General features: G+C 60.4%; 1 protein-coding gene across 2 annotated transcripts; it reads left to right on the forward strand.

Annotated features, from left to right (window-relative positions):
* The first annotated feature begins 3,078 nt into the window (after positions 1 to 3,078).
* Positions 3,079 to 22,888, forward strand: UAP1 (UDP-N-acetylglucosamine pyrophosphorylase 1). Of its 2 annotated transcripts, XM_075937087.1 has the most exons (10): positions 3,079 to 3,362; positions 5,145 to 5,349; positions 6,721 to 6,896; positions 8,468 to 8,640; positions 15,205 to 15,398; positions 16,468 to 16,611; positions 17,357 to 17,545; positions 18,188 to 18,235; positions 20,958 to 21,024; positions 22,452 to 22,888. In XM_075937087.1, exons 1-10 carry the CDS (start codon positions 3,095 to 3,097, stop codon positions 22,581 to 22,583), a joined length of 1,596 nt encoding a protein of 531 aa, XP_075793202.1. In that variant the 5' UTR covers positions 3,079 to 3,094; the 3' UTR covers positions 22,584 to 22,888. The 2 variants fall into 2 exon arrangements, with proteins under 2 accessions (XP_075793202.1, XP_075793203.1); XM_075937088.1 differs by lacking the exon at positions 18,188 to 18,235.

Genomic DNA, 22,888 nt, shown 5'->3' on the forward strand with positions numbered 1-22,888 from the left:
TTGGGCTTGTTTAGTTTGGAAAGGAGAAGACCAAGAGGCGACATGATAGCTGTTTTCAGGTATGGAAAAGGGTGTCACAAGGAGGAGGGAGAAAAATTGTTCTCCTCGACCCTTGTGGATAAGACAAGAAGCAATGGGCTTAAACTGCAGCAAGGGAGGTTTAGGCTGGACATTAGGAAACACTGCCTTCCTGGCAGGGTGGCTAAACGCTGGAGTAAGCTGCTTGGGGGATGGGGGAAGGAGGCTGTGGAGTCTCCATCACTGGAGATATTTAGGAGCGGGTTGATACCGGCAGGGGTTGGGCTAGACCTTTCTCAACCCCCAGTCCCCACAGTTTTCAGACACAATCTTGCTACGGTTGCAACATGTTGATTTGCACAAGGTCATGTCGCGCGGGAAATGTTGGGTGTGAAAATACCAAAATAGCCAAGTGCTGCAAAGCTGAACATGCCCGCCCGGTCTCTTCTCTCCACGCTGTGGGGAGGGGCAGTCCCTTCTCTCCACGCTGGGGGGGGGGGGGGCATTCCCTTCTCTCCACGCTGGGGGGGGGGGGGCATTCCCTTCTCTCCACGCTGGGGGGGGGGCATTCCCTTCTCTCCACGCTGGGGGGGGCACTCCCTTCTCTCCACGCTGTGGGGGGGGCATTCCCTTCTCTCCACGCTGGGGGGGGGGGCCAGTCCCTTCTCTCCACGCTGTGGGGGGGGGCATTCCCTTCTCTCCACGCTGGGGGGGGAGGGGGCCAGTCCCTTCTCTCCACGCTGGGGGGGGAGGGGGCCAGTCCCTTCTCTCCACGCTGGGGGGGGGGCCAGTCCCTTCTCTCCACGCTGGGGGGGGGCATTCCCTTCTCTCCACGCTGGGGGGGGGCATTCCCTTCTCTCCACGCTGGGGGGGGGCCAGTCCCTTCTCTCCACGCTGGGGGGGGGGGGCAGTCCCTTCTCTCCACGCTGGGGGGGGGGCCAGTCCCTTCTCTCCACGCTGGGGGGGGGGCATTCCCTTCTCTCCACGCTGGGGGGGGGGGCAGTCCCTTCTCTCCACGCTGGGGGGGGGCATTCCCTTCTCTCCACGCTGGGGGGGGGCCAGTCCCTTCTCTCCACGCTGGGGGGGGGGCATTCCCTTCTCTCCACGCTGGGGGGGGGGCCAGTCCCTTCTCTCCACGCTGGGGGGGGGGCATTCCCTTCTCTCCACGCTGGGGGGGGCCAGGCCCGTCTCTCCCCGCTGGGGGGGGGGCCAGTCCCGTCTCTCCCCGCTGGGGGGGGGGGCCAGGCCCGTCTCTCCGCGCTGGGGGGGGGGCAGTCCCTTCTCTCCACGCTGTGGGGGGGGCCAGTCCCTTCTCTCCACGCTGGGGGGGGGCAGTCCCTTCTCTCCACGCTGTGGGGGGGGGCATTCCCTTCTCTCCACGCTGTGGGGGGGGGGCAGTCCCTTCTCTCCACGCTGGGGGGGGGGCACTCCCTTCTCTCCACGCTGGGGGGGGGGCACTCCCTTCTCTCCACGCTGGGGGGGGGCCAGTCCCTTCTCTCCACGCTGTGGGGGGGGGCATTCCCTTCTCTCCACGCTGTGGGGGGGGGCCAGTCCCTTTTCTCCACGCTGTGGGGGGGGGCCAGTCCCTTTTCTCCACGCTGTGGGGGGGGGCAGTCCCTTCTCTCCACGCTGGGGGGGGGGCAGTCCCTTCTCTCCACGCTGGGGGGGGGGCCAGTCCCGTCTCTCCACGCTGTGGGGGGGGCCAGTCCCGTCTCTCCACGCTGTGGGGGGGGGGCCAGTCCCGTCTCTCCGCGCTGGGGGGGGGGGCCAGGCCCGTCTCTCCCCGCTGGGGGGGGCAGTCCCGTCTCTCCCCGCTGGGGGGGGCCAGGCCCGTCTCTCCGCGCTGGGGGGGGGGCCAGTCCCGTCTCTCCGCGCTGGGGGGGGGGCCAGTCCCGTCTCTCCGCGCTGGGGGGGGGGGGGGCAGGCCCGTCTCTCCCCGCTGGGGGGGGCAGTCCCGTCTCTCCCCGCTGGGGGGGGGCCAGGCCCGTCTCTCCCCGCTGGGGGGGGGGCCAGTCCCGTCTCTCCGCGCTGGGGGGGGCCAGTCCCTTCTCTCCCCGCTGGGGGGGGGGCCAGGCCCGTCTCTCCCCGCTGGGGGGGGGCCAGTCCCGTCTCTCCGCGCTGGGGGGGGCCAGTCCCTTCTCTCCGCGCTGGGGGGGGCCAGTCCCTTCTCTCCCCGCTGGGGGGGGGGCCAGGCCCGTCTCTCCCCGCTGGGGGGGGGCCAGTCCCGTCTCTCCGCGCTGGGGGGGGCCAGTCCCTTCTCTCCGCGCTGGGGGGGGCCAGTCCCTTCTCTCCCCGCTGGGGGGGGGGCCAGGCCCGTCTCTCCCCGCTGGGGGGGGGGCCAGGCCCGTCTCTCCCCGCTGGGGGGGGGGCCAGGCCCGTCTCTCCGCGCTGGGGGGGGGGCCAGGCCCGTCTCTCCGCGCTGGGGGGGGGGGGCCAGGCCCGTCTCTCCGCGCTGGGGGGGGCCAGTCCCTTCTCTCCCCGCTGGGGGGGGGGGGCCAGGCCCGTCTCTCCGCGCTGGGGGGGGGGGGGCAGGCCCGTCTCTCCCCGCTGGGGGGGGCCGGTCCCGTCTCTCCCCGCTGGGGGGGGGGGGCCAGTCCCGTCTCTCCGCGCTGGGGGGGGGCCGGTCCCGTCTCTCCCCGCTGGGGGCCCCCCCAGATCCTACCTGGGGGCGGGGCGGACTCGTGGCCTCCGGGGGTCCCCGCCAGTCGCAGGGTTCTGTGGTTCTAGGGGGGGGGAGGGAGCTTCCCCCCCCAGCCGCTGACGTGGCAGCAGAGGCGTTGCCATGGTAACGGCCAGGCGTTGCCCGGCGAAGGGGGGTGACGTGGAGCAGTCGGCGATGGGGAGGAGGGGGCTGTGGCCCCGCCCACGCCGGCTCTCAGCCAATAGGCTCGCGTCACGGCCCCTGCACGTGGCGGAAGTGGCCCGTCTGCCGAGCGCCGCCATTGGTGGTCGCGGGGGCGGGGCCGGCCCGGAGGAAGGCGATAGGTGAGGGCGCGCCCGGGGGCGGGGCCGAGGGGCGGAAGCGGCTGGAGCGGGGCTATAAGAGCGCGCGCGGCCGGCCGGGCCCGCGCCCGCCATGGAGCCCGAGGCGCTGCGGCGCGGGCTGGAGGCGGCCGGGCAGGGCCACGTGCTGCGCTTCTGGGCCGAGCTGGGCGGCGCGGGCCGGCGGGCGCTGCGCGAGCAGCTGCAGGGCCTGGACTGCGGGGCGCTGGGCGCCGCCTTCCGCCGGGCCGGGCAGGGCGGCGCGCGCCTCGGGCTGGACACGCGCATGGAGCCGCTGCCGCGCGCCGTGCTGGGCAGCGCCACGCGCGACGCCGAGCGCCTGCCCGCGTGGGAGCGGCAAGGTGGGGGCGGGGCGGCAAGGTGGGGGCGGGGCGCGGGGGGGGGTCTGCACGGGGCGGGGCGGCAAGGTGGGGGCGGGGCGCGGGGGGGGGTCTGCACGGGGCGGGGCGGCAAGGTGGGGGCGGGGCGCGGGGGGAGCCGGGTATCTGGGGGGGGTCTGCACGGGGCGGAGCGGCAAGGTGGGGGCGGGGCGGGGGGGCCGGGTAGCCGGGGGGGGTCTGCACGGGGCGGAGCGGCAAGGCGGGGGCGGGGCGCGGGGGGGGGTCTGCACGGGGCGGAGCGGCAAGGTGGGGGCGGGGCGCGGGGGGGCCGGGTAGCCGGGGGGGGTCTGCACGGGGCGGAGCGGCAAGGTGGGGGCGGGGCGCGGGGGGGGCCGGGTAGCCGGGAGGGGTCTGCACGGGGCGGAGTGGCAAGGTGGGGGCGGGGCGCGGGGGGGCCGGGTAGCCGGGGGGGGTCTGCACGGGGCGGAGCGGCAAGGTGGGGGCGGGGCGCGGGGGGGCCGGGTAGCCGGGGGGGGTCTGCACGGGGCGGAGCGGCAAGGTGGGGGCGGGGGCTGGGTAGCCGGGGGGGGTCTGCACGGGGCGGAGTGGCAAGGTGGGGGCGGGGCGCGGGGGGGCCGGGTAGCCGGGGGGGGGGGGGTCTGCACGGGGCGGAGCGGCAAGGTGGGGGCGGGGCGCGGGGGGGCCGGGTAGCCGGGGGGGGTCTGCACGGGGCGGAGCGGCCCCTGGGCTAGTGTGTCCGGGTCGGTCCGAGGCGCTGCTACCCGCGGGGTCCCGTCCCCCGCCCCTGGAGACCCCCCCCCCGTACCTCACAAGGGCCGGGTTACACGGGCGGGTGACTTCCAGCGCAGGCTGGCGTGGCCAGCGCTTATCTCCCGCGGTGCGGCTCGTCTGGGCTGGGGCGGGGCTTAGCAGCCAAATTAGCAATTACTCGAAAGGGCTGCAGCTGTGAGTTCCGTGTTTGATTTACTAGAGCTAGTCCAGCCTGATTTCAATAGCATGACAAGTGGGTGGTGTGCATACACACTCTGCAACGTGACTGGCTTTTCAGCTGTCGGTGGTGATTAACCTAGAAGACGTATCCTGATTGTTTAGTAACTTAGAAGATGCCTTGGCATTAAGACACAGCTGCAGGAGATCATGTGGCTTGCTAGCCTCAGTCTGAGGATCACTGGTCCAGGCTGTCCCAGGTCTGGCAGACCACAAGGAGTTGAGGGCAGCTGACTCCCTGGTCCTTGAAGCCCAGCACAGTGGGTCCCAATGCTTTGGGGTAAAATACAAATCTAAAGAGACTTGACTGAACCTGGACTACATGGCTGCGGTGGGACCATCTGACAGCCCCTCCCACACAGTCACTACATGAAACTGCTGGCTGAGGTTCTGTCCCTGCAAAGGATCCCCTCCCTGCCCTTCCAGGCCACTCCTGGGTAGAGTGGTGTGATGCTGGCTGTTCTCAAGAAGGGTGTGGGGTAAACACCACATGCATGCCCAGAACTTAGTCTAGTCCTGTTGGGGCTGCTCTGAAGCTCATTCTTGTCTCTTCCAGACAGAGTTCCTTGGCTATGATTGACCCAGACAACAGAGCAGTATGCATGTTCCTCTCCCCCTCCCATCCCGTCCCCTTGCCTAACTGCAGAGCCTGTGGGATTGGCTGTGCTTCCTTCGTCCCCAGAGCCAGGCAGCTTGAGTGCTAGAGGTTTGTGGCTCCAGTGCTGCTGCTGCTCAGAAGCTGGAAGGTGTCATGTGCAAAGGGCAAGCTTTTGATTACTTTTCTTTCTTGTTTAGGTCTCCATCAGATTTCTCAGAGCAAAGTAGCTGTCCTCCTCCTCGCGGGTGGACAGGGGACGCGGCTGGGTGTTTCTTATCCCAAGGGAATGTATGACGTGGGGTTGCCATCCCACAAAACGCTCTTCCAGATCCAAGCTGAGCGTATTCTGAAACTGCAGCAGCTGGCTGAAGAACAGCATGGCACTGAGTGTGTCATTCCATGGTAAGGGAAGTGGATTGTCAGGCCTCCTGATAGGGCTTTGGGTCTGGTCCTGGCTTTGTTTCCCTTGTGCAGACTTGGGCACGACTGAGCTCTGCTTTGACCTTGCTGACATGAGGGCAGTCGGCAGGGGTATTGCTGCTCGCCCCACAGGAAGTCCTAATGCAGACATGGGATGCCAATTCTGAGGCTGTAAATTACCAGGTTAAGGTGCACTGGTGTCATGTCTGTTTCTCCCTGGTCAGTTGGTTCATTTTCCTCTTGAAAGTGTCTCCTCTGGTCACTGGCTTCCGGCACTGCTGTATCCTTGCCGCTGTGAGCAGCTTGTGTGTCCTCCTCGCTCTGGGATACAAAAAAGGATGCAAGAGTATCGGGGCTGCTAACCCGCTGACAAAACAAATGGCGTGCCACACATACACATTCAACGCACATGCTTGGGGCTCCCCCCCACAGTGGGGCTAGCTGGGGCTTGTGACTCCAGCCCCATGGGCGGGAAGCCCTGTCCCTTGGTGCTCTCCCAGACTGGGTTGAATGTGTGGTCCACAGGCTGGATGAAAAAGAGCAAGGGCTTGGATCTGGTCTGTGGGCAGTAGGTGCCCCACTCCAGCTGTCCATCTTGGGTCTGCGCTACTGTCCTGCCTAGGGCATTGAGGGAGACCAGCGTCAGTACAGATTTACCGTATTCCTGATGACTGTTGCTAGTATTAGAATCCTTATCCTACTATGCGCTGCGCTGCCTGTTCCCGCAGAATCCCCAAAGGTCTGGAGACCCCTTGGGTGGCTGCTGGAGGGGGCTCAGAAGCTAGTTAGCAACATGCAGCAGCAGAGCTAGATGCCATTGACAGCGTCCTCAGCCAAATTACCCTGCAGTATTGTCCAGGTCTGCTCAAGGAGGCTCAAAGGAGCATGCTAACAATGTGTCAAGGTCTGTGTGGACTTGGTGTTGGTTTTGCCAGGACACTTCCTGAGCCAAGGAGAGAAGCAGGCTTGTGTCCCCAGCTTCCCTTCAAGCCTACTTGGTGCCATGAGGTTGGGGGGGGTGAACCTTCCAAAGATGATCTAGACAGCTCAGTCTACTGACCCCTGAAGAGAGCTAGCGCCAGTCTTACTTCCCGCTGGACAGCATCCTGCTTTCCCCTGCCAGGACCCTTCCTGGCGTCCGCACTGATGTGTCAGTGGATGCGATGCTGCAGAGTTCACTGGTCTGGGGAAATGCTGATGTGACTCAGCGTTAGACTTGTGAGCTGCTCTGATGCGTCCTGGTCCCAAGGGTCCTGTTGGCTGTATGTGGGCTCCAGAAGCAATCCTGTGTTGATTAGGCAGGCACAGAGTCTGGCCCCCAGAGACGTACTTGGGTTGTTCTTGCTGTGGCAGGTACATCATGACGAGCAGCAGAACCATGGAATCTACAAAAGAGTTCTTCTTGGAGCACAATTACTTCGGCTTAAAGCAGGAAAACGTGATCATCTTCCAGCAAGGGATGCTGCCTGCCATGGATTTTGATGGCAAGATCCTTCTGGAAGAGAAGGGCAAAGTTTCTATGGCGCCAGGTCTGTGCAGTTGACAGCCCCTTAGTGGGGGTTTAGGGGTGTGAACTGCTCCAGCAGGCCTGGGACACCAAGAGATCATTCTGGCTGGAGGGTTTCCAGTGCAAGATCTGGAGGGTAATGGTGAAAAGCCTTGAGGAGATGGGAGTAAACCTCCTGGGGGTAGGAGGGCAGTGAAAATTCATTCGCACTCCTCAGACAGATGGAGCCAGCTGCTGGCAGGTGTTAGATGCAGAATTGCTTTGTTAGAGTCCTGTGGATGTTGCAAACCTGTTTCGTGGCCTGTGCCAAATTCAGCACCATGCCCCCATTTCCGATGGATTTTCAGTATTGCTTTGGCTGGCCGCAAGCGGGGCAGTCCCCGAGAGCAGTGGACGGCAATGCGTTGAGTGCAGTGTAGGAACACCGCCCGCCTCGCCCAGGACATCTCTCGGGGGGACAGGGTAGATTGGAGGGTGAGGACTTGTGGGGGTGACATGCGCACAGGCTGGTTCTCAGGCAGATCACTGCTTCTCCTCAGGCCAAGTTTGCCAAAGCATTTTGCAGGATTAATGCCATTACATCCCTGTCTCTGCTGTTAGCGTGCGCCTGCCTGCCTGTCCCTCTCCCTTAGGCAGACATGGCTCTAACACAGCCAGGCCTTTTGCCTGCAGACTAGGAGTGCCCCTCTTGTATGGTACCTAGTTATCTAGGGGCAGCAGCCTGCTCTGCTACAGCACAGCTGGGTTCCTATTTATCCCTGGGGGAGGGTGTGTTTCTGCAGAGCCACGCCTGTCCTACCACTCCTCCCTTGACTTGCTGAGGGAGTAGCTCTGGGATGCCAAAGAGCTCGCTTACCCCATATGTAGAGCCCTGCAAGTCCACAGGTATCCACTGTATCTCCATGGGTATCTGGACTCTGGATGTGGGTCCAGGTGCAGAACTGTGTATCCATGCAGGGATCTCCCCATATGCCATTGGATGGGGGAGGGTCAGGGTATCAGGCCATTGTTAGTTGGACCCTGGCCATTGGTGCCCTGCAGCCCCTAGGGAACAATGGCACTTGTATTGAGCTGAGGCCTGGCCCCAATTTTGCATCTCTGCTGTTAGAACAAGCCCTTTGGTCCTCATGATCTGACCCTGGGCACCTTGCTCACCACCTTCCCCATAGACACTTCAGTCTTGTCGCCCCCTTGTCCCTGCACACGCTGCTCTGGCTACGACTGCTCTTCCTCTCCCCCAGAGCGGGCAAAGCGGTTCATCCACGCCGGGCCGGGACCTCGCAGCAGGCCCCGACGTGGAACAGCTAAACCAGGAACTGTTTGTGTCCCTGCTCAGGGCTGCATGACGGCTTCTGTTTGGCCCAGCCTCTGCTGCAGGGTTGCAGTGCCAGGCCCCTGCATGAGGGATGGGATGGGACAGGGCACCAGGGGCAGAGGAGATCTGGCCTGGGCTCCCTGGCCCCTCTTCCCAATGTCTAGCCTGCTCCCTGGCAGCTTCTCTCAGTCTCTGGGTCCCATGGCGCCCGGCTGGGAACGGTCTCGGATGCTCACTCCTGCAGGCCTCTAGTGCATAATGTGTTCTTGCCTGAGCAGATGGCAACGGGGGGCTGTACCGAGCCCTGGGTGCCCATGGCATTGTGGAGGACATGGAGCGGCGTGGCATCTGGAGCATCCACATGTACTGCGTTGACAACATCTTGGTGAAGGTGGCTGATCCCAGGTTCATTGGGTTCTGCCTGCAGAAGGAAGCGGAGTGTGGTGCAAAGGTAATGGGGCTGCAGAGGGTGGAAGGGCAGAGGAGCTGGGCCTACACCCCTGTGTGCCCTGACACAGTTGTTACAATTGCCCTGTTGGCAGGAGTCAGCAGCATGCTCCCCAAGGCGGTATCCAGGTCCCCAGCCCCTCCCTTGACATGGGCTCCAGAGACCCGAGAGGGGCTGGCACTGACCTCACTGCCCTGAGGTTTGCAGGCTGCTTCCATGTTAGCCCCTGGACTCGGCCCACACCAATCCATGCCTGAAGCTGTGCACATGGCACCATAGGATGCCTGTGGCAGCAGACTGTGCAGCTCGATCAGGCTGGCTTCATGCCCTTCTCACTTCGCTGCCAGCAATGCTGCTGCAGGCCGTGTTCAGCTGATAGTGCTCGGCTGCAGTAGGGCCTTGTGGGTCAGAAGCACGGCCAGTGGAGGAGTGCTCGGCTGCAGTAGGGCCTTGTGGGTCAGAAGCACGGCCAGTGGAGGAGTGCTCGGCTGCAGTAGGGCCTTGTGGGTCAGAAGCACGGCCAGTGGAGGAGTGCTCGGCTGCAGTAGGGCCTTGGGGGTCAGAAGCACGGCCAGTGGAGGAGTGCTTGGCTGCAGTAGGGCCTTGGGGGTCAGAAGCACGGCCAGTGGTGGAGTGCTCGGCTGCAGTAGGGCCTTGGGGGTCAGAAGCACGGCCAGTGGTGGAGTGCTCGGCTGCAGTAGGGCCTTGGGGGTCAGAAGCACGGCCAGTGGAGGAGTGCTCGGCTGCAGTAGGGCCTTGGGGGTCAGAAGCACGGCCAGTGGAGGAGTGCTTGGCTGCAGTAGGGCCTTGGGGGTCAGAAGCATGGCCAGTGGAGGAGTGCTCGGCTGCAGTAGGGCCTTGTGGGTCAGAAGCACGGCCAGTGGAGGAGTGCTCGGCTGCAGTAGGGCCTTGTGGGTCAGAAGCACGGCCAGTGGAGGAGTGCTCGGCTGCAGTAGGGCCTTGTGGGTCAGAAGCACGGCCAGTGGAGGAGTGCTCGGCTGCAGTAGGGCCTTGTGGGTCAGAAGCACGGCCAGTGGTGGAGTGCTTGGCTGCAGTAGGGCCTTGGGGGTCAGAAGCACGGCCAGTGGAGGAGTGCTCGGCTGCAGTAGGGCCTTGTGGGTCAGAAGCACGGCCAGTGGAGGAGTGCTTGGCTGCAGTAGGGCCTTGGGGGTCAGAAGCATGGCCAGTGGAGGAGTGCTCGGCTGCAGTAGGGCCTTGTGGGTCAGAAGCACGGCCAGTGGAGGAGTGCTCGGCTGCAGTAGGGCCTTGGGGGTCAGAAGCACGGCCAGTGGTGGAGTGCTTGGCTGCAGTAGGGCCTTGGGGGTCAGAAGCACGGCCAGTGGAGGAGTGCTCGGCTGCAGTAGGGCCTTGTGGGTCAGAAGCACGGCCAGTGGAGGAGTGCTCGGCTGCAGTAGGGCCTTGTGGGTCAGAAGCATGGCCAGTGGAGGAGTGCTCGGCTGCAGTAGGGCCTTGTGGGTCAGAAGCACGGCCAGTGGAGGAGTGCTCGGCTGCAGTAGGGCCTTGTGGGTCAGAAGCATGGCCAGTGGTGGAGTGCTCGGCTGCAGTAGGGCCTTGTGGGTCAGAAGCACGGCCAGTGGAGGAGTGCTCGGCTGCAGTAGGGCCTTGGGGGTCAGAAGCACGGCCAGTGGTGGAGTGCTCGGGCTGGCAGCAGCGTCTGCTGCGGGTGCTTTGGAGTGTGAAGCTTTTCTCTAAGTGCCAGGGAGTGAACTCTGCTGAATGTTCAGGTTCTGGAGCCCAGATCTTCCCCAGGGAACAGTATTGGCTCCAGGGCTGTCCCAGTCCAGTGCCTCTTTTCAGCCAGGCCTTTGGGATGGCCCAGCCATTGGCGCTCTCCCTGAAGGGGGAGTAGATTAGGCGCCTGTTGCTATTTCAGGCATTGGTTCCTGGACTGGCGCCTGTGCTGTTTGGTAGTGCATCGGACAGAACTGCATCCTCACTCCAGTTAGATGCCTGGGCACCCTTATCCCAGGCGTTTCCTATGCATGTAGGCCAGCTATCAGTGGCCCGATTGCATGCTACCACCCCGGGCCTCGCCTCACTCCATGCACGGGCAGGAGTGTGAAGCAGGTTGAATGGGTATTGAGGTTTGTCCTCGTGCATAACCCACGTTTTTACTGTTTGCCATCCAAGTGCACAATAGAGTAACTCCCGGGCTTTCCTGTGGTGCTCTCATCCTAGTGTCTTAGCGCTGCGTGGGCGTTAGTGAGCATGGTGTCTCCCGCCTGGGAGATCAGTGGGTGGCATCTCACTGACAGCAGGGAAACCAAAACACAGAATAAAGCCACGTGGCAGCTCACTTCTGGTGCCAATTGGAGCAGCCTAGGGCCTGATCTTTTGTTTAGAGTACTTGGAACTTCATCACACTTCAGATATTGAAAGCACAGTTCCCATTGCTGCCTTACAGCTGCTATTGCTTAGCCTTCTGCAAAGCAGGCCACATGGTCACCAGTCAGACCTAGAAAACGAGGCCCGGTCTGTGCTAAACAGAGGATTGACGCTATGGAGTACCAGAGAAACTCAGCCTCAGGTACTCCAGCAGTGGTGTTTACGTTGCTGAAGTTGTCTACTAAACCAGAAGGCTGACTAAATAGACCGTAGTGTCCACCTGCACTGTTGGATTAAAATGATGAGAAACAAAGATGTAAGAACATACGAATGGCCAGTCCATCTAGCTCAGTTTCCTGTCTTCTGACAGCCAGTGCTTCAGAGGGAATAAATACAACAGGCAGTCCCGAAGTGATCCAAATTACCAATACTTGTGTACAATTAAACTTGAAATTAGCAGTGACCCGCCTTACTGTGATCTATTAAAACAGTTTAAATAAATGTTTGATCAGTGAGTTCCCAAACCTGAATTTGTTAATGCGGTTTTATTATACAGAATTGCAGGGGAGCTATCTTCTGGGGTGAACTCAAGCTAGCTTGATAAACAGTGGTTTAATAAATTTCATTAAGTATCACAATCAGACTCTACAGAAGAGCAAATACTTATTTTTCAATTCCTGTTGAGAACTTTTGCCTTCAGTTTAGCTAGAAGTTACAGAGAATGCTTTCTTCGTTTGGGCTAGTTCATAGTTGAGAAACCAACTAGGAGCTGATTTCAGTAAATTAGGTATTCAAAAATCCTACAAGAATGTGCATCTTTAAGTGACTAAGCTTTAAACATCTGGGGGCAATCTTGTTTTTAATATATCAAGGTCATTTTAGTTAAAATGCACAAACATTTGAAAGTTATTAATTGAATTCCTATTTACATCCCAATGTAGCCTGACAAATTTCAAAACCCTAAATCACCATTTTCTAGCCTAGTGAGCCAAGAATCTGAATAAATGTGTTCTGAGCTGTCACTTACATTTGTTGCCGTCCTCTTTAATATTTGAGTCAATCCTTGAAGAAAATATTTGCCTCTTTTCTGTTGGGGGAGAGAAGGGTTAGAATCCAGTTTCTGGAGCAGCAGCCAGCTGCCTTTGTTCCTGCGATCCCCAGTTTGGTTCACTACACTCTACCACCACCAGCCACAGCTGAGGCAGAGAGCCCAGGCCAGGTCTGTCCTGGGCCCTGAGTGGGGGATGTGTGTTGACATGCTATTTGCTAGAGAACAGGAGGGAGGGGCTGGGGTGTAAGGAGTTCTGGTTGGATTTTGGAAGTGTGCGGTTTAGCGGTTCGACACTTCGGTTCCTGCCTGTGGGACTGATCGCTCTTCCCCCGCCCTTGCCCCGACTACTGCATCCTCCACAATAGAGCTACCCCTCTGTACCCAAAATGTTCCTGCTGGGGGACCAGGCACTTCTCTTACTGTCCTTACCCCCCAGAGAAGCAAATGCAGGGAAGTCTTGCTCGGGTCTAGTAGCCTGGAATCAAATAGGCTCAGTGGCTCTGGGGCTATGCAAAAATGAAGAGTCCTGGGCAGGCTGGAGCATTGCTGCTGGCCTGCTTGTTTCAGAGCTCTCACTGAGAGCTGGGCTGCTGGCATGGCTGTCAGCCTGAACTGTACAGTCAGCACCATGCGGGTGCACGTCAGGAGGGCTGGGTGCTGGAAGTGTCACTGCAGCCAGAGATACCTGCGTGGGGCTTGCCTGGGGCTGGTGCTCCTGATGCCAGTAGTAGGTGTCAAGACGGATTGCGGGGACACCAGGGTAGCAGCACGGTGTCCTGTGGAAGGGCACAGTTCACCTCAGCGCTTCTGGAGCAAGCCCCTCCCCTGCTGGAGACTGGCTGTCTGGGAAACTTACTAGTCCAAGCAGAATCTGCTTTGCCTGCTCGCTCCATGCGCACCAAGTACCCTCCCTTCTCAGACACCAGGCCGGTCCGTGCAGGCCGGCTTTCTCGCTCCCTCGTGTGGCTGACTAGCTTTTCACTAGTGGATTCTTTTCTCTGCTGCCAGACACCACTTGGACCGATCACATCAGTTCTCTCCCCCCTCCCTCGGCTGTCTCCTAGCAGAAGCAGTTCAGAGCCAGGCTGGCTACTCCTGCCTGGGGTAAACTGCTCCCTGCCGCCTCTTCCCTCGGGAGAGCAGTTTCCTGATGATCCCAGAAGCCTGGGAGTCTGGCTCTGCCATTTCCTGTGCTGCGGGGAGCGTGCTCTGGTGTGACCGTACGCTGTAGCTCTGCCTGGAGTGGGGTAGGCTCTAGTTCCCTGCTGGTCCCCTTCCTGAGTAGGAGGAGGTTGCGGGGAAGCAGAGCTGGAGTGCCCGGCTCCTGGTCTGAGCTGGCTGAAGAGACCAGAAGGGAAGAGATGGCCCAGGGTAGCAGGAATCCAGGGAAACGGCTGCTTTTCACTCCCTCTGAGCCCAGGGCCTGGGGTCTGCAGGAGGAGCGCTGCTGAGGTGAAAGGGCCGTCCCTTCTCCCTTGGCAGGGGGGAGGCAGCTGATGCCACGCACACCTCTGCTTTCCCCTCCTGCTGGTGCTGCACCTGTGTGTGGGGTAGACAGGGCCTGGGATTGTGCACAGATTAGAGGGTGATGCGTAAGCTGAGAGGCAGTCCTAACATTGCAGGGAAGAGACTGATTCCTTCCCGTCCTCCTCCGTCACTGGGGCTGCCGGCGTTCCAGCCACCCCTGCAAACGCAGGCTGCTGGCGTTCTTGCTTCACGTGTCACGCTACCTGGCCCTTGTCAGCCGTGTGGACTGGATGTTGGCAGGTAGAAGGAGCACTGGGTACGCAGAGCTGGCTTGCTCGGAAGAACGGAGCAGGTGCGTGCCACCAGTAGACGCACGACCCCCCAGATATGCCATGTTTTAAAAATGTACCACAGGGCTAAGGGGTTAGGCGTTGTAGAGCTCGCCGCTCTGCAATGCATGGACCAGAGGACGGCTAGCGCCGCTGGAGCGAGAAGCGCTGCAGTCGCGCGAAGGGGCGATCGAGGCATGGCGGGAGGGAGAACAGCAAACCAGACACCCAGGCCAGCGCCGCGGCTCCAGTTGCAGTGGTGGGCCCAGAGGCGCGAGTGTTCAGCGCCCAGTCTCCTGTGCAGTGCTTTGCAACGGGCAGGCCCCACGCTGGCCGTTTTCTCTCCCCAGCTCCGTGTCCCCGATGCGTCCCCATGGGCACGGCAGCATGCAGCATCCTCCAGCTGCAGAGCCAGGCCCCTTAGCAGGAGGGAGTCTCTGGGGCAGGCTGTCCTGCAGGTGCACCAGAGGCTGCCACAGGAGAGCAGCTGCCCGTGGCAGTGAAGTCCTCTCCTGGCAGAACAGTGCTCCTGGGAGGTGAGGACTGGGTCGCTGGTGCAGGAGAGGCCAGGAGCCAGGGAAGCACGTGGGAGGGGGCAGCGGGTAGATTTACCTTCGCAAGCAGCAGTGTGAAAGTTGGGAGCTGACGTGGGAGGGGGGGCTCCCACCCGGGCCCCTCTGTGAAAGTTGGGAGCTGATATGGGAGGGGCTCCCACCCGGCCCCTCTGTGAAAGTTGGGAGCTGACGTGGGGGGGGGGGCTCCCACCCGGGCCCCTCTGTGAAAGTTGGGAGCTGACGTGGGAGGGGGGGCTCCCACCTGGGCCCCTCTGTGAAAGTTGGGAGCTGACGTGGGAGGGGGGGCTCCCACCTGGGCCCCTCTGTGAAAGTTGGGAGCTGACGTGGGAGGGGGGGCTCCCACCCGGGCCCCTCTGTGAAAGTTGGGAGCTGACGTGGGAGGGGGGGGCTCCCACCCGGCCCCTCTGTGAAAGTTGGGAGCTGACGTGGGGGGGGGGGCTCCCACCCGGGCCCCTCTGTGAAAGTTGGGAGCTGACGTGGGAGGGGGGGCTCCCACCTGGGCCCCTCTGTGAAAGTTGGGAGCTGACGTGGGAGGGGGGGCTCCCACCCGGGCCCCTCTGTGAAAGTTGGGAGCTGACGTGGGGGGGGGGCTCCCACCTTGTGGGGGGGGGGCTCCCACCTGGGCCCCTCTGTGAAAGTTGGGAGCTGACGTGGGGGGGGGCTCCCACCCGGCCCCTCTGTGAAAGTTGGGAGCTGACGTGGGAGGGGCTCCCACCCGGTTGAGGGAGCCCGCTTTCCCCCGTAGAGGGACTTCCTGGGCAAAAGCCGTGTCGTGAGTCCCCGTGTGTTCTCTGGGCAGGTGGTGGAGAAGACCAATCCCATGGAGCCGGTGGGTGTGGTGTGCAGCGTGGATGGCACGTACCAGGTGGTGGAGTACAGCGAGATCTCGTTGGCCACAGCACAGAAACGCAGCCCTGATGGCCGGCTGCTCTTCAACGCAGGCAACATTGCCAATCACTACCTCACCGTGCCCTTTCTGAGAGACGTGGTCAAGTACGGGCCAGCTGGGGCCGGGGCCGGGCGCTAATGCGGGGCCAGAGAGAAGCGCTTGCACTTGGAAATCAAGCCTCACCCCGGTGCAATCAGGCAAAAGCTCTTGGGCAGCATCTCACTTTCTCTTAAGCACTCCAGGGGTGGCAGCTTTCCCATGGGGCTGGGGCCAGCGTGTCTCCTGCACTAGCCCCTTCCTTCACAGCTAGCTCCCTGTGCAGCAGCCCAGGTGGCTGGCAGGTCTGGCCAGAAGGAGGCTGCTCTGAGCTCTGTGGTGCCTTCAGAGAGTAGCATGGCCCTGGCCGTACAAGCTAGGCAAAGTGCCCTGCGGACATCGCGCTTGCAGCCAGCCAAGCGGCAGGGGGTAAAAGGGTTACCTGAGCCTCCCCCCCCCCCCACTCTCACACACACACACTGGCTAATATTGCCCTGTTCCTCCTGTGACTAGCTGCTGGGGCTGCGAATGTGTGAACTGGGACAGTCACTGGTGGGTAAATGTGGAAACAAACCAAAACCTGCTTCTGGAAACTAACCTCTGATCAGCAAGGGCTGAAACCCCACTGGGCTGTCTAGAAGGTTAGTAAGTGGCACCAGGATGCACATGTGCAGCCAACAAAGCACGGGGCCAGGGCCAGGATCTGGCCCTGCACAGGTCCACTAGGAGCATCGCGTGCTCAGCATCGGGCGGGGAGATCAGCATCCTGCTTCGTCCCCTCCTTGTGCTCTGCTCTGCCTGCTCTCCCGCCTCCCAGCAGAAGGTGGAAGCCTGGGAGCACCTGGGCTTGCTGCACTGCAGCAGGCCAACCCGCCGAGGGGGTGGGGGCCTGCCGGCGCCCCAGAAGCAAGGGAAAAGTGGTTTGATCCAGAGGGCATTCAGGGGTCAGTGGGATTTCGTGTCTTGTGCTCTGGCTGTAGGGTAAGCAACGTGCCCAGGGCTGGGGGCCGAACGAGAAGGCAGCTGGGAGGACGAGGGAGCCCCGCTCACTCCGGGCCGCTCCTGGGTTGGATTGGCAGCGTCTAGAACGGGCCTGCCGACCATAGCGGTACTGACGCCTCTTTCTTGCCCTGGCAGCATTTACGAGCCTCAGCTGAAGCACCACGTGGCCCAGAAGAAGATTCCGTACGTGGACCTCAGCAGTGGGCAGCAGGTCAAGCCAGACAAACCGAACGGCATCAAGATGGAGAAGTTTGTCTTTGACATCTTCCCGTTTGCCAAGTACGCCAGGCTCTTCTGCTCGCCAGGCAGACGGTAGAGCTCTGCTGCAGCCTGTCCCCGGGGCTGCCAGGGAGGCGCTGGGCGTGCCCGGTGCTGGGATGCTCTGAGCCAGGCGGTGAGCCCGGCCGTCTCCCAACAAGGCCAGCCCAGCGTGGGGTTCCAGTGCATACTGTGTAGGGTCCGCGTGGCCGCACGCGGGGGCCTGGCTCTCCACACGGCGCCAGGGAGAGCTGGCTGCTACGGATAATGGACTCTGGGTCCGGGTCCCCAGGTGGCACCCTCTGTGAAGGAAGCAGCACGACAGGGTGGGGAAGTTCTTTGCTTCCTGCTCCACCCCCACATGGTTTCCCATTGTGGGCTGCCGTCACGCCCTGCCACAGGTCACCACTACCAAACCATACAACGTGGGGGGGCGTTTTCCTGGAATTGGGGTGAGAAACCTCTAGCTCCCTCTGGTGCCATCTCAGTCCCCCTTCCTCTGGGGACGACTTGAGTCCTGAGCTCTCATCTGAGCAGAGCGTCTCTGGGCTGCCAGCAGCAAGGAGAATGCGTTGAATTCCCACCCCGAGGGCAGGGGACACGGTGCGGCCCAGGGCTGCAAGGCCCAGGTCCCTAAGGACTTCCAGGTCTGAGTGGGTCAGTGCCTCGGCCCAGAGGAGCCAGTTGTGACGCCCTGGCATTAGCTGTGCTGCTGGTAGCCGAGCTCTCGGGGGCACTGAGTGGTTCCTGCCTTGCCCCGCTGCAGGCGGTTTGTGGTGTACGAAGTGCTGCGTGAAGACGAGTTCTCCCCGCTGAAGAATGCAGACAGTCAGAACGGGAAGGACAATCCCACCACAGCCCGACACGCCCTCATGTCGCTGCACCACTGCTGGGTCCTCAATGCCGGGGGCCACTTTGTGGATGAAAATGGCACCCGCATCCCTGCGATTCCCCGGTAAGCGGCCCCACCCTGACTCCTGGGCCATCTGGGGGGCTGGCGGGAGCGCAGACGTCTGGCTCTGTGTGGGACCTCGCTGGGCAGCGTGGGAGCTGCATTGCCTGGCCTATCGGGGGGCACTCCCCTGCCCTCCGGAGTTCGAGGGGCAGTGTGGAGAGCCTGGGCCGCCGGCGCTCTAGTCCTTTCTGAGCAGGGCACACTGGAAGCAGAGCAGGCACAGAGTTCCCTGCTGCTGGGCAGCCATTCAGAGTTCCTGCGCAGGCCTGGTCTCGGGCGCTGTTTGCTAGCTGCCGCCAGTGGAGCTTTGCCCTGGGTGGAGTTGCAGCCTGCAGAGATCAGGCGCGTATGCCAGTCCCTGGGGCTGAGCTCTGCCGGGCCAGTAGCTGCACACGGCGTGGCTGGGGCCAGCTGCCTTCCCCTGCCTCCGTGAAGCGGTTCCTAGAGTTCACCACCATGCAGCCCAGCCCGAGGACCGGTGGTAGAGCTCTAATGGATGCTCTGGGCTGCAGGCCTTCCCTCTCACCAGCTCCACCGGGGCCCGAGCAAGAGTCTGAAGAGCAGCTCTGTCTCCTGGCTTGGTCTGGTTCCAGCTCCGTTTGCTTCGGTCCTCATTAACCCTTATTTGTTCCCACACAACAGCATGACACGTGGAAGGCCAGATGCCATCCCAGCCGATGCCCGTTGCAAGTAAATATCTGGTGCCAGGCTGTGTGCCATGCGTGGTGATGGGGCTCTGCTTAGGTACTAACGGGCTCTGCATTTCACTGCAAGGCCAGGTGCCTGGGGAGCCGCGGTTCGCTCCTGCTCTCTGGCCTCTGGATGGGAGCTACTAACAGAATGGCAGTGAGGGTGCATGCTGGGAAACAGGGAGCATGCCCTGCTAAGGATTCCTGTGGCTGCTGCTTCTCCTGGCCACTAGATGCAAAGTGCAATGATTTCTGATATTCCAGGTCGTCTTGCTGGGGCCTGTCGCGTGTCCAGGCCTGTGTGCGTTCATTCCGCCTGCTCCTCTGAGTGCTGTAACTCCAGGCAGAACTTAGCTGCATTTGCTGATGTGCAGGAGCCAGGAAAGTCTCCAGCTCCCTTTTGTGGCTGCGCTCTCTCTTGCGTGGACCTGAGTCTGGTGCACACTGGGAACAGGCGAGAGAACACACCCTGGAAACGGGTGTAGGAGCCCTTCAGGTCCTTACAAAGCAGGTGCGGGCTGGTTGTGGCCCCCTGTCAGTGTTCCTCCAGCACCATTGACTGGCTCAGGCTGCGTCTACCATGTCGAGTTTTTTCCGAAAAAACTTCACTGGTGTCCACACTGCAACTGCATTCTTTTGAAAAACCATGGAAAGAGCAGAGGGGGTTTTCCGACACTGGTAAGCCTCTTTCCACGAGGAAGATGCCTTTTTGCGAAAGCTCTGTTGGAAAATGTCAGGTGTGGACGGGGAAGAGGGAGCTCTTCGAAAGAAGAGGAAACAGCCTGGTGGCCACTCCGTCCATAGCAATCACAGCTTTCACGTGAGACAGCGTCCCCACTGAACGGAGGCTCTTTCGATGCACTTGGGCAGTGTGGACACTCTATAGGAAGAAGTATTTTCAGAAGATCTCTTCCGACAGAAGCCTGCAGTCAAGCTTGCTGGCATTTGAACTCGGACTCGCAGGGTATGTCTAGACTGTCGGCAGGTCAGCATTGCAAATGAGGCAGGGATTTAAATATCCCACACCTAATTTGCATACATTTGTCGGCAAAAAGCAGCAGTCTAGAGGGGGATCTGTCGAGAAAGAAAGCCTTTTTCCACAGATCCCCTATGCCTCCTTCAAGGGGGTTTACAGGATCTGTCAAAAAAGGCTTTCTCATCAGATCCCCCTCTAGACTGCTGCTTTTTGCCAACAAAGTGCTGAGTCCACAAAATGCGGTGGCCATTTTATGCAAATTAGGCACGGGATATTTAAATCCCTGCCTAATCGTCATGCCTCTGCCAACAGAGGGATGCGGTCTAGACATACCCTCAGAGTGTGTGTATTTCTAGCCCTAAATGGAGACTGCCCCCTTCAGTGGTCGGCATCTCAGGCTTGTGTGAGGGACACTCACTGGAATGCTGTTCCCGTCAAGCGTTTCCACCTGAGCCTTGCATCGCATGTGGTTGGGGTAAGGTCTGGGGGGAGTGGTCTTTCCAACTTGCTGCTTGGTTCTGTGATTCATTCTGCAACACACACAGCTGCGCCTGTTTGTGGCCCGGGATAGCCAGGGGAGAGGTGAGGCACCGTGGGGAGAAAGCAGGGGTCCGGGGCTGCTCTGGCTGCCCAGGGACGACGTTAGGGAGAGGAGGGGAACAATGGAGGTAGTTTTCCCACTTCACCTCTGCTTCGCACAACAGCCCGGGCTGGGCGGATCAACCCCCAGAAACGTCCCCCAGCTGCAGGAAGCTGCACTGCTGGCAGGGGCGGGGTGAACTTGGCAGGGGACTCTGGTGCAGGAGGTGAGTCTGTGGGGTGGATGCAGGGGGAGGCAAAGCTTGTGAGGGGGTTTGGGTCGGATCCAGTTGCACAGGGGCTGGGCAGGCAGGGCAGCTCCATACTGTGACCCTCCCTCTCCCACTTCCTGGCCTTCTCACAGGGAGGGCTCACTGTGTCTGCCCAACCCCTGTGCAGCTGGAGCCCTCCCAGCGAACCTCACTCCCCACATGCCCAGGATCACCTTCCTTGCTCGGGGCTGTGACCAAGCCCCGGGGCTCAGCAGTGTTTCGCTGAGCAGAGTCCCTGCCTGAACAACTGGGCGGGTGGAAGCTGACGTAGCTACAGCCTGGTGGCCGTGGATTACCGACTCCCCCGGGAGAACAGCTTCCGTGGGCGTAGGTAGTGGCCGTGTGCGCAGTGGTGCACTGCAGCATTTGAAGTGTGGACACGCTCTGGCTGGGCCTGCCATCTTGTGTGGAGTCCTGGAAGAAATTTCCTTTTAAAAAAGCTGGGTGACAGCTACCAAGAGCTGCTTGCAGTCCTTGGCAAACTGCACATGCACCCAAATGCGCTCCAGCTTCTGAAGGAGGCTGAGGGAAATCGTGAGGCTAGGCCGGAGTCCCCGCATGCAGAGACCGGCTCAGGCTCTCCTAAATGGCTACTGCTTGTGCTCTGGTCCAGACAAGCAGTCGGCTACAGCTTGTGGGAGCGGCTGGTCGAGGGCAACGAGAACAGGGTCACTCCACAGGGTCCACCTCATCCGTCGCTGCTCTGTCTTAGCTCAGCGAGGATCAACCGTGAGTGCACAAGTGCCAGCCTGTTCCCGCCTTGGTGTCTGGAGCAGGCGTGTGCACCGGAAGGCTGCTACTGCCTGAGGCTGAGTTCTCCAAGGCTGTAACCGGCAGAGTCCCCTCAACCAGACGCCTCTGTCTTAGCACTCATGACTCTTCTCTTTCTGCCGTAGCTTGAAGGACGCGAACGACTTACCAGTTCAGTGCGAAATTTCTCCCCTCGTCTCCTATGGTGGAGAAGTAAGTGGTTTTTTCTTTCTAGCTGACACCACATATGAAAAGGCAGCTTAGTGAGGCTTGGGGGTGATTGTGTGGGTTGTGCAGGTGGCCTGTCCTAGAGAGGGGGAGGAAGGTGTGCTTGAGACCCTCCTTTTTGGGAAGCCTGCCTGGGCCTCCTGCTCAGAGGGGCCTGACTCTGCCCCTGCCGGGTGAAGTCTGCTTTGTGTGTTTGCTGAGCAGGCTGGTGTGCTTTGGCCTCTGTAAAAACGTGGCCCCTTTGCCTGTTGGCGACATAGTGAATACAGCAGTGAGTCCCCCAGGTCACAGTGTGTCACGCTGTAACGGGCTGCATCAGTGTTCTGCAACACCATGCAGTGCATGATTAGTAGCTGAAGGGAGTATCCCTGGGTTCTTGGTGCAGATAGAGCCCTTGCTTTGAGCGGCATTGCTCAGCAAATCTGAAGCTGGCATTTCTTGGGTAGGGCCACTTCAGTCCGCAGAACACAGTCCAGCTGCCACCCCTTCGATGGCTCCTTAGTCGGTGCACCGTACCTCTCCTGTCCCGTGCACAGGCAGTGTTTGCCAAACGTGGCTGAGGACTGGGCAGAGGGGCCCAGGTGAGCACGCTGTCTTTAACTGGTACCCTGAGCTCGTGTGGGTCACCCCTCTCCCAGCCATATTTGTGTAACTGGGTTGGTTGTTCCTCCTTGTGCTGGAGGACATCCCAGAATGCATTGCTGCAGATGCTGCTCTGCATACATGTCCTCAGAGCTGCGCAGACTCCTCCAGAACTCTGGAAAACCACTTGGGCGGCACAGCAGATGGGACGGCAGAGGCCTTGCTGTTTAGACCAATGGTTCTCAGCCAGGGGAATATGTACCCATGGACTTTCCACAGCAACTCCTCTACAGATTTGCCTAGTTTTAAAACAGGCTCTAATAAAAGCACTAGTGAAATCCGCACAGACGTACACTTCGTACAGACTGACGTGTTTTATTGCTTATCATACGTATAATATTTATATGCCAGTCGATTTTATAATCATAGGCAAAAATGAGTCGGTCAGCAATTTGTCAGGACCAGTGTGCTGTGACGCGTGAGATTGTTCTGTCTGATTTTGTAAGCAAGCCTTTTTTAATGGGGGTACACAAGACAAATCAGGCTTCTGCAGGGGAGCCAGTCGTCTAGAAAGGCTGAGTCCCTTGTGTAGACAGAACAGAGCCTTGTATTTTATAACTGATTAAGATGATGGACATGATATTGCAGTTAAAAGTTACCATGCAGATGGGCCCAGAGATTAACTACTAAACCAAACCTTCCTGATTTGCTCTCCTCACTTGGTTAAGTATCTAGCTCCTGTCTGGAAGCAGGCAGAGCCTTGCTAATGCTGCCAGTTCCACTGGACTGGGGTCACCTGTTTCCTAACAGCTGCTCTTTTCTCCTTTTAGGGCCTGGAGAAGTATGTGGAAAACAAAGAATTTCACGCACCGTTGATCATTGATGAGAGCGGGATCCATGAGCGGGTGAAAAACTGTGTAGACTCTTTTTCAGGAAGCCAGCAGGCCCAGCATAGCTTGTGACGTTAGCTGTCAGACTGGAAATCCAAGGAAACGAAGGCTGTCACTGGAAATGGTGGTCCTGCCATTTGAACTCACTGGCTCGAGGCACATTGATGGCCTCTGTTTTAAGTTAAACAAACACTTTAGTCGAGCCCCTGCCAGTACATACAGACGTGATGTTTGAGCCATGGGCATTGATTTTAAATGTGTATAAAGTAGCAAATGTCCATGCAGAGGGCATTTTAGGGTACGAGGAGGGGCTCATCTTAAACGTTTTTTCTCAAATATACATGACTATTTTTAAAAACAAAATCTATGTAACTGTC

The sequence above is a fragment of the Pelodiscus sinensis genome, chromosome 9 (genome assembly GCF_049634645.1).
Source record: "Pelodiscus sinensis isolate JC-2024 chromosome 9, ASM4963464v1, whole genome shotgun sequence".
Lineage (NCBI taxonomy): Eukaryota > Metazoa > Chordata > Testudines > Trionychidae > Pelodiscus > Pelodiscus sinensis.